The sequence below is a fragment of the Paramisgurnus dabryanus genome, chromosome 8 (assembly GCF_030506205.2).
Source record: "Paramisgurnus dabryanus chromosome 8, PD_genome_1.1, whole genome shotgun sequence".
NCBI classification, from domain to species: Eukaryota; Metazoa; Chordata; class Actinopteri; order Cypriniformes; family Cobitidae; genus Paramisgurnus; species Paramisgurnus dabryanus.
This window is the reverse complement of record NC_133344.1, coordinates 23,091,693-23,102,889: the sequence shown is the minus strand read 5'-3', so window position 1 is coordinate 23,102,889 and position 11,197 is coordinate 23,091,693. Positions and strand designations below refer to the sequence as shown.

The following is an 11,197-nucleotide window of genomic DNA, read 5'->3' as shown; positions in this document are numbered from 1 at the left end:
TAAAAAGTAAATTGATAATGAATAAACAATGAATTATCAGTTGTGATGAGCTTCACAACATTGCTCAATCATGTTTTGTTCCAGGTACAACAGCTGGTTATGTAATTTAGCTAATGAAGATTTAATACAAATCCACCATAATTGCCTCATGTGCTGCCATCAAAATAACACTGAACAAGGTTAAAAAAACGAAAACATTTCAATTTGCCATATAGTAATCTAAAAATAAACTGGACCTCTGGGCACAATACTGTGCATAATTCTTCCAAAGTTTTTATTATTTAAATCATTTTATCAATGTACTGTACAAACACAAGCACTTGTGCTAATTCTTGCATTGGTTTAAGCTCAGAAAATCTCTCCCAGTTACATTCAGGCTACCGTACAAAACGAAGCGCCACACAGACTTTGTGTACACAAACAGCTTTATTACTTGCATAACAGAAATAGGAACGAAATACAGTCTACATATATATACAAATACAGTGTGTGTGTGTTGTGTGTGCCAAGTTCAAGCTCAAGAGTGCGCGAATGAGCTTATCAAGGTTCTGCAGGTCTGATCCGAGCGTTCTTACAGAGACACTGGCCGTATTTTTCTCAAGCCAAGCTAACAACAGAAAATGAACTGTGATATGCAGTTCTCTAAACTCTGCAAAATCCTTCTTCACTATCACAAAATGTGTCAGCAATTTCAAAGCAATATTTCAATTTTGGGTCACTAGGGAAACCAGCACGAGCTGTATTGATCCTGCAGTGTTTCTGAAATCTTAAAACAAGCTTCTGTGAACTAAATGGTCAAAACACAAATGAGAAAAAGCCAGAGAGACTATAAAGAAAAATACACATAAAAAACTAAATTTAAAGGAAGCAGTACAATTAGTATGTACATGTAACTGAAAGAAACAAAAAGTGCCACACTACGAGTTTTTCTTCAGTATGACTGCAGCAGTTTATTTTACTGTGTGGCCGCTTTCCTTATGTTGATGATCAACCGCTTGCTGTATTCTCTGTGGTCCACTGGCTTTGCCTCCACCACTGTCACTTTAATGCGAGATTCATCCTATGCAGACAAAACAGAGATAATTACAAGCCTGAATTTCAACTTATCGCCACCAAGAAGAACTTCTAATGTCTCTTAAGAGAGCAAGTGTCTTCCGCCTGAATATAAATGGGTGCTATTTTTAAGTGCAAATCGACCGCAAGCATGTAGAGCCGCATCCATAAAGCAAGCAAAGGCGGAGAGGGAATGATCTTGGGAGAAAAGCGTATCCCAAGTTCGAGCTTGCAAAAAAAAGCCGTACAGTTTAGAGTCGAGCACTCTAAACTGATCTCACATTTTGGAAAAGTATCTCCTAAAGAGCCCTGTGGAAACTTTTAACTCCATTAGTTTAACCTACAAACCTATTTAGTCACAACTGCAGGCATTTGCATGTACAAAGGAAGATAAACGTCTTTAAATGCGATACTCCCTGAGAGAAAAAGGGCAAACTATTGACTCCCACTAACAGACAACCTGCTGGTTTAAATATGTAAATCTGTTATATATACAGAACATTAATAAGCTTTAATGAGATCTTTTCCTTTCAAGGCCATATGCTTAAAAAACACAAATATGAAACCAAGTGAATATGCAGCATTTGAATAACTTAGCACAAATAACATGCTTAAACACTAGACTAGCAATTCATTTAGAGGATCTTAACCCATGGGTCACAGTTTAGTTCTCATATGGCTGCAGATAGCAGAGGAAAAAATATGAGTAGTTATCATAGCAATATAAACAGAAAACACTTCCTATTTCATTAGATGACCAACTAGAAACTATTCAATAATGATAAATCACCCTTTCACTACTATTGTATTCGATATTTATGTGATCATTTGATATGACCTTCAAGAATGCTGACTGTGGCCTTGTATTCTCACTCTATTACCTGTACATGTAATATAACAATCTCCAGGTATTCAGACATTGCATTTCAGATGAATACAAATTTCCCTCCAGAATAATAAATCACATTACACAGACCCCAACTGCAGCTCGGCTATATACGGCTAACCCGATTACAGAAATAAGCTACCCAATTAAGGCTATAAAATGATATGTATCTAATATGGAACGGAGTCAAATTAAAGTTAATATGAATTTTGAGAAGTAACGCATGAATCTGAACTCCAATAATTATGATCCGGGGCAGCGGAAGAGGAAAACCGCATTGGGTCTTTTGAGATGTTGAGCCAGCGTGTTTGAAGATGAGAAATGAAGTAGGTGGTGTTCTTGCCGTTAGGATTACAGAAACCCACAACACAAACATCCTCAGCTTATCTACAACTGGGTTTCTCACGTGTGGTACGCCATGTGGTGAAGGAACGAGGCAACGAGAAATTCTCATTACCAGCAACCACGATAGACCGAACGTGGACTGGAACCGTGCGTCAATTTTCATAATTCCCAATCACGCCAAAATGTGCACAACACATGCCAATGTACACGCTTTGTTTGGCTCCAAATGTTAATTTCAACAACTAAAAATGTGTTTTCCTTCTCTCTTTTTATATACGCAATTAAGCAAACATTTTCGTTTAGTAAACGAGTAACAAGAACTTTTTTTAGTGAAACATCAGCGTTTCCAACCAAATGCTGCTTCAGATGCATTACAGCCTGAAACTCTTATAACTGTTGCTACATAAATATAGAAAAGCACAATATTTTTTGTGTGTGCATATCAGTGAACACCCCTGACCACTCGGTGAGTTTCACGAAAGTTTAATGCATTTTAGGAAGGATTGTTCCAGTGCACCATTAAACCCATTGTAGAGGTGTGAGATGAAACACAAACACGCGAAAATTCTCAGGGCAGCCGCAAATGTCGAAATTTCAGTCAAAACCGTTCTATTTCACCATAAACAATCTGAAAACAGGGCTTTAAGTCTAAAATACCGAACTTGTCCTTTAATAATAGCCTTAAGACTGCACTGTTGGCTCCCTCTAAAAGTCTGGACCGCTGTAAAAACATTGTACATCACACATTAGATTAGGCAGAGAGTAGGTGGTCTTTTGTGACTGTTCAAATACATTCGACCACATGAGCGTCTACACTACAAAGCAAATGGTTTGAATGTGTTTTTGGCTAGCTCTGAATGTGGTCGAGCTCAAAACAGTTTAGGTGGTAATGCAGGAAACAGTAACTTACATTGTAGGTCTCCAGCTTTACTCTGTTCCGGAAGAGAAAGGTATTAAAGTTTGCATGCTGGAAGACCTCATCAAACGCTGCCTCATTCTGTGAGCAAAGACAACAGGGCAAGAAAGAATTATTACATGGTTTAAAACAATGTCACGTAAATGGATATTGTTTCTCTGACACAGACTGCGCTATTAGAAACTAATTAAATCATTCAGAGTAAGACCTTGTTAAAAAATCCTTGGGTTTGAAAGCCTATTTCATAAAAGAAAACGATCCCAATTCACACACAATGTGTTGCTTCTCTGAGCATCTGCGTATTACGCAGGCCAACCCTCAAGGCCACGCTTTTATATATCACATGAACGAAAAGCATAGGAAAATAGAACAAGAAAAGGAGTCAGAAACTTACAGAATCCTTGAGTTGGCCGAGATAAGCCGAGTTTTGGCCTAGAATGGTTTCGGCGCTGTCTTGAAAACACATCACCCATTGGTTGTCTCCAAAATCAGCAATGTTGGCCTGGCAGGGAATTAAAAGGCTATTAGCAATAACACAAAACAAAACGCTTCATTTACACTTCACGCCTGAAGACTCATTACAAGACACATCCAATGAATATAGGCTAAGTTGAATAGGCAGTTTTGGCGGTGAGGATGGGAAAAATGAGCCAGGTCATGCACATCTGAGCTACTATGTGTCCAAACAGATGCTGCAGTGTAGCTAAGGACAGCAATGCACTGAAGGCAGACGGGAAAATAAACAAAAGAGAAATCGGCTTATTTCAACATGGGACGTGCCGTTTAAATGAGCTATAATATTTTAAAGCTGCTATTTTTAAATGCTTTTGGTTGTACACCAGCAGGAATAAAGATAATCAAGCTTAATTTGTCCATTCCCGCCTCTTCCCGAAAAACGACAGGCAGATTTAAATATAAAAAAGAGCAATTAACAAAATACAGCCTGAGCTGATTAACAGCAAAACAGAAACAAAGTGGCCTCAAATGAGCAATGAATATACAGCATGAGAACAACAGAAATAAAATGTTGTACTTATTTGTTTTAGAAATTATTATTTTGAGTATCCGAAGGAAATGAGAAAGATATTTAACAACAACAAAGCAAGCACAAGCTAAAACAATTTCTCAACTGTTATTAAGCCACTTGAGGGATTTCAGATTTGTAATGGTTAACCCTACGTTGTTCTAGGTTATAAGTTTCACATCTCACACTGTTCATACTTAACCAGGGGGTAACCCTGGGTATTCATAATCTAATGTTTCACACCACTAGGGGTGTCACGATTCTCCAAATCCTCGATTCGATTACATTTTCGATTCTAAGGTCACGATTCGATCCGATTCTCGATTTTTACATTTTTTTTTTTTTGAAGACAAAAATGATATGACATTATTTATTATTATTATAGTTTAACATAACATGCACATTGCACAACAAGCAATGTGGGGTTAACTGGGTGTCATAACCTTGAGTTAATTACAGGGATAACCCAGGTTCTAAATTACAAGTGTGAAATGCTACTTAACCTACAGTTAAAAGCGTGGTTTAGAACAAAGATAACCCGGGGTTAAGCGCAGTTTGCAAAGCCGCTTGGAGATCCAGACCATTGATGCACACATTCTGTTTGCCAATGAAAGGACTCTGGACAATTGTTATAAAAACAATCCTTGTTTTTGCTTGGTTTTTGTGAAGCACAGCTCAAAAAGCACACAATTCAACTTAAGACAGGAAGTAGACAGTCAGCCATAGAGATAAATACAAAAGCACAAAGCTCGACTTTGTATTTCAGAAGGGGAAGGTGATCCAAGAGGAAGAGTCTTACCGAGAGCATGAGGCGATATTTGAAGTCAGGAAATTCTTTGTCACATTTCTCACAGCGGAACATCCCATTCTGCTGGTCAACCACTTTCTTGTTGCAGTCTTTACTTGGGCAAGCCTGATACAAGCAGTTCTCTTTACGCATGTAGACTATAGTGGCGACACAGGAGAAATAATCAGCCTGAAAACAGAAATTGACAGTTGAAATAAATGCCTGGAGACCACATAAACAGTATATGTTCCCAGTTCAGTACTGGCCAGATAACAGTTTAAAAACATCAGCTGGTGGCACATTATGAAGGATGCAAAGCAAGTGTGGCTTGATCTTTTCTTCTTTACATAATTCCAATACTTCCATATGAGGCATTTTACAGTTTTGATAGCAGAACATTATGCTAGCAACATTAAGGTAAAAATATTTGATTCTCAGGGTCCAGACAAAATCTAAAGACTAACTGCACTGTATACTCTTGTTTATATGAATATAAATACAGAGCTTATATAATATGATACATGGAACATAAACCCTGTTTCCCAATTATGCCAAAAAAATGCAAACCAAAAACTGCCCATATTCATTATAAAGTGGGATATGCAAAGTACAGAACATGCATAAACATAGAGGACTTTAGAGCAGGACTGGAGGGCTGAAGGGAAACAGCAGCCGTAAAGCACCTGGAGGGAAGGTCAAAGGGTCTGCACTAAATGTATGCAAAAAAGACAATAGGACACAAAACACACAGCAACTGAAGCTGCAGATGAAACAGGAAACACTAACATACTATGAATTATTTTGTGCAGATGAGAGTTACCATTTAATCAGAATACTTTGGTTTCCTATGACTTAGACAAGCATAAGGCACAATTCCCATGGTTAATGTTATGAGAAACAATTATCTAAAATAAAATTGGCATGAAATACAATAAAACACATCAATGCATGGGTAGCATCACAAAAACTAAAGTTTAAATGCTATTTAAATGTCTGTGTTTTTATTTTATGGTAAATAAGTTTTTCCGCTGAGACCAAACTATTCTAAAATGCTGGTTGGTTGGTACTGAACAACAGTTTTTATATTTAAAGTGCACCTATTTCATTTCTTAAAAACAATGTTATTTTGTGTATTTGGTATAATACAATGTGTTCACGTGGTTTATGGTTTAAAAAACACATTATTTTCCACATACCGTACATTTTTGTAGCTGTAGATATACCTGTCTTCCTGAAACGCACTGATTTTGGACAACACTCATCGATCTGAAACGCGCTGTGTCCCTGATTGGCCAGCTAATCTGTACGTCGAGATTGGTCTGAATACCTCTTACGTTAGCCGGAAATGTGACGCTCCTTAGTACCATGCTTAAAGGATTTGCTCACAATGAGGAGTTAACTTACAGACTGAATTCAATCAGGAAGTAAACTATTTCCTACAATTCGTGTGTTTGTTGTAGTCCAAGAAAATACATTTACGTTGGAGACGCTAACATGCGGTAAACATTGTTTACTTTGGTGTTTGTACCTTTTGCATATCGTTAACATGTACTAATGCACACTTACACACCAAGGAAAATGTAAAATTGTGTATCAGATTTTTTTAAGGCTAAACTGGTGCTTGCCAAACAACACGGCTAACATATTCTTCCATCACTTAATTTTCCCCCTATATTGCATTAATGAAAACAAAACTTTGCGGCTAGAAAACTGCTATATAATCTCTGTAGCCGTGCCTCTACTATGTAAACAAGGCTGTGAAAATGCCAAATATAAAATGAATAGGAAATAAAAACCTCACATAATATTTAGTTTTGGACCCTATTCCTGGAGTAGAAAAATGTGTTTTGCAGCATGAAGAAAAAGCGAAAGCAAAAGTTTTAAAGAGTCAGTTAAGGGCACCTTATTGCACTACAAACATCACAGAGAAAAAGACAGAATAGCAAGAGACACAAAAGACGACAGATTACAGGGTGGAAAAAGGGTCACTGGCTGGACATGAGCATGACTCTGGCTTGACAGCTACTCTTCACAAGAGCTCCAGGGAAACACATTAAACCTAAACACACACACGCCATCAATGTTTACTTGGCAGACAGCGTTGATGAGTGCACCGAGATGAGATTGGTCTTTGAAATGACCTACAATGGGCTTAAGAAACTCCTCCTTAGAAAATGAGGTCTTGATTCATATTTATGCTGTAAAATTGACTCTAATGAAATGTAAAAAAAACTAAGCACTTTGCCAGGACTGAGAATTCAGCCCACCATGGATTTAATCTCTCCATAGACCGTAATCTACACAGTGCCTCTGGCAAAGTCTTAACCCCACATTTTCTAAGGAAATGAGCTACGAAAACAAAAAAACAATGAAAATGTGTTACTGTAATTGATTTCTTTCCTAACAGGTTTACTGCTGACCACTCAGTTGTTTCGCTTTGAGAATTCGACCCCAATTAACTTCTCGTAGGGGGAGAATTGATATTCAGTGTCACTACAAATAAATAAAAAGCCTCTAGGGAACTGTGAACGACAATGACATAAAGCAGAAAAAAGCTAAGTGAAATATCCTTGCGAATTACTGTCATTTCACTTAGTGACAAAATCCTTTTAACTGTTTTTCGCCTCTCTGAAATACAATAATTAATCCAGTAAATACCCATGTCATTATTGTCACATTCGCTTCAAAGACGAATGGTTCCTGAAAAAGGGTGTAGAGCACATTTCTTGTTTCCTAATGCCTGTCAACATGGTTGACAATTTTACTTAAACTCATTACGCAGGTTGGGGTAGCAGGAAATTATGTGTAAGTGGCTCATTTTATTACTCTACACAGTGGGACAAAAAAACTGGGTCATAATTTTTTTTGTGAGGAGTGCATTTAATTACAGACGATGGGTTGTGAGCTTTTAGTGACTTGACCTCATATTTCTACAAATTTGAAGGAAAGAGACCAAGGTAAGAGTTTGAATGCATTTCATCACAGATAAATGTTGGCATCCATGAGCCTATAGCACCCAGGTATTAAGGAGCAGGGTTCCCACACCTTAGTAAACTTCAAATTTAATGACCTTTCAAGGACTTTCCAGGGCCAATACGCTCAAATTCAAGGACTAAATGTGGGGACACATTTCAAGTGAGAGCTAGGTTACATTGTGTTACCTTTAAAGATACATTGTTACAGTTACCTTTTGAGGGAACTTGCACTGCGTCACTGGGGTGACACTTTGGGGTAAGTGCGTCTGAAATTGTATATCAAATTCAACCAATGGCAACCTTAACGACAAAGACAGGGTGATGCGGGAGCCAGGAAGTATATCGCTATCTGAAATATTGCCAAAGACTGCGTTACAGGGACGCAGGAAGTATGGCAAGGGAGACGCAGCAACTCGTTCCCTTCTCAGGGAACAACAGGTACATACGTAACCAGAGACGTTTTCAAACACAATTATGCAAAAAAGCCTTTTGGTATAAATCAACATTTGCATAAAGAAGATATAAACATTTAAAGTGAACAGTTTAGCACGTGTGCTTAAAAAGTCTAGAATTTTTTTAAATGATCTTACACTACATAGGGAATAATATGGATTTTTTCCTAGAAAACTTCTTGCATAAAATAGATTCAAGCACTTTCAATGACCTGTATCTATGTATGTATATTTTACAAAAACTTCCCAGGGCCTCAAATTTTTTTCCCCAGATCCACATACTTTCAAGGACCGGTGGGAACCCTGAAGGAAGGTTTTGGACTAGAGCGATACTTAAAATATTTTCAAAACCACAGGAGCCAGAACAGACTTCAGGGTAGTGAACGATCACCATATCTATGAAAAATCATACCTGAGCATTAAGTCAAAACCAGGCCCACTAAATCCCACCCATTTTCTAGGAGGGACATTAAATGCTATCTATCATTTTGCATGCTTATTCTATATCTATGGCAAGGATGGATCTTGCAGTTATTAATGTAAGCAGCCACACAACAACAGACGAATACAAACATCAGCCATTTTACTTGCTTGACAACTTTTGAATGATGATACCGTATTCCAGAGCATTGTCATGCATGTCTCTGTTCTAAATCATTACTTCTGGCATGCATCAGAGATTTACAATGTCAAGAAAACAGTCCGGTTTTCTCTGCTTTAATAATTGATGTCTGACATGTGAAAGCGGTCCTCCCATTTTTTATCCTCTCTTCTGATATTGTGAGGCTTCATTCTGCACTCCCTCTTCATCATTCTGCTCAACCTGATAAGCTCATCATTTTTCTCTCTTCTCCAGACATCACCTCTATAATATTGCCATCTGAACACAGATTCTCATCTCCCAATGCTCTTGCCTAAATAAAAACAGTCTGTTATGCTTAACGCTTGTTCTCAGCTATAAAAAGAGACACCTGAAAACAGAACAACGGTCCCAATGGGAACCACTATCACTAGTTTCGTCAAAACCAAATCCATGGGAAATAACATGTGAAAGGTAAGGTTTATTAACTGCTAGTCTGTGTAGCTCCTTTAAAAGATAAGGCTTAATATACATGACAGAAAACCAAAACAGTAAAAGACAGAAGGATGGGGCAGATTTATTATGAAGCTTAGAGTACAATCTATAGTACGATCTTTTAATTATTTTGCTTGGTAAACGGAGTCATGCTAATCTCTGGTTTTCATCGTTGTTCTTTTATAATGCAAGTAATGCCTAATCACAAATCTTGGGAAGATGGGAAGGTCATTATGGCTGATTAATGAGCAGGGAGAGTTGTAACCGTGTATTAAAGTGACTCGCCCTGTGTTTGGTTTCAGAAAATGCATCACAAAGGACTGACTGATTAGTAAACCAGACAAAGTATTTAGAAAGGTGAAGTATTTTAACAAATTTTTAACTCAACTGGGGTTTTTACATCAATCCATATTTCCGTTATTAGACACTGTGGTGCTATTACCCACCTTATAAAACAACGCATCTATGGATCCAAAAGAGGGGTGGGTTGATACGATAGTCCGTTTCAATATTAGTCCGGTATTGGGGGAAATGGCCGGATCGAATACTGTTGAAGTCTGGGAGTATAATCCGATCCAATACAAACACAGACCTTGTCATGGCAACTTGGGGTGAAGCGCGACTGGGTGAGCAACATGAATTTGCACAAAGTTGCATTTTAAATTGTCCAAAGTTACAAGCTTTTTGTACGGCTAACAAATCTGTTATTTGCAGTTTAATTGATTAAAATGGTGATAGAGATGGTATTGGATCAGTATCGACAGATACTCAAGGTTGTGGTATCGACATCAGTATCAGACATGAAAAAGTGGTATCGGCCAAGCCCAAATCCAAAAGCAGTAAATTCGCTGCGTATGTTTCGATCATCGCTCTGAATCTGATCCATAACAAAAGTCCTTTACAAAAATGCAATTATCTCAGCTTTTTGTTCAAAATTTAGTGGATTTAAAGAAACCTACCCATATTTAAGAGGTGATGAAAAGAAAACAAATGAAGATAGGATAAAATAGTTTTTTTTTTGTAGTGGGTCTGTTCTTTCATTTGATATATTGTTTGTTTATATATTTAAAGAAGACCATTTTCTAGAAGGCATTAAACTTTTGGAAAAATTAGGGCTGTGCAAAAATAGATTTTTCGATTAATCGTTTTTTTACATGGTCGATTCAAAATCGATTCTCAAACAGCAGAATCGGGGTTTTTTCATATTTATTTCCGCAAACATTGAACGAAAGATTAACATTAATCTAATTACTAGTCTTCTTCACTAGATGTCACCCTCTTTTTTTAATCGAATCGATCTGGAACATCGGAATCGATACCCAGCCCTAGGGAAAATCATAAAAAATGCTGCCACTGGCTGGCAACCTTTAAAAAAAATGCTGGTGGGAAAAGAGTTAAAGGAATTGTTGAAGCTAAAATATGTAAAACGATAAAAAAGCAAATTGTTTTGCAATCATCTGAAACTAAATTATGGGCAAGCTTGAAAATGTCTATTAATAAAAAAAGGTTCAAGTAAAGAGCGGTTTGCATCATTATTTAATGTAGCTTCATAAAAGTCTGCACGGCAAAATATCGTTTTAATAAGCAGTTTTATATTTCCATTCTTGCATACTTCCGAGTTCAGCGTGTTGCAGGCTCTGAAACTCATAATTGTGTAAATAAATCTGTTCATATGAAATAAACA

The 11,197-nt window shown here is 37.3% G+C and overlaps 1 protein-coding gene across 2 annotated transcripts in view; it reads right to left on the bottom strand.

The window, feature by feature from the left end:
* Window positions 1-407: 407 nt before the first annotated feature.
* rpa1 (replication protein A1) overlaps window positions 408-11,197 on the bottom strand; it is a 28,159-nt gene continuing 17,369 nt past the window's right edge. For both annotated transcript variants that reach the window (XM_065281042.1, XM_065281043.1), the window contains exons 14-17: window positions 5,024-5,200; window positions 3,595-3,702; window positions 3,195-3,281; window positions 408-1,060 (exon numbers count right to left, since the gene is read on the bottom strand). In XM_065281042.1, the coding sequence (XP_065137114.1) occupies window positions 956-1,060; window positions 3,195-3,281; window positions 3,595-3,702; window positions 5,024-5,200 (477 nt within the window). In that variant the 3' untranslated portion in view covers window positions 408-955. The remainder of the gene's footprint in view (window positions 1,061-3,194; window positions 3,282-3,594; window positions 3,703-5,023; window positions 5,201-11,197) is intronic.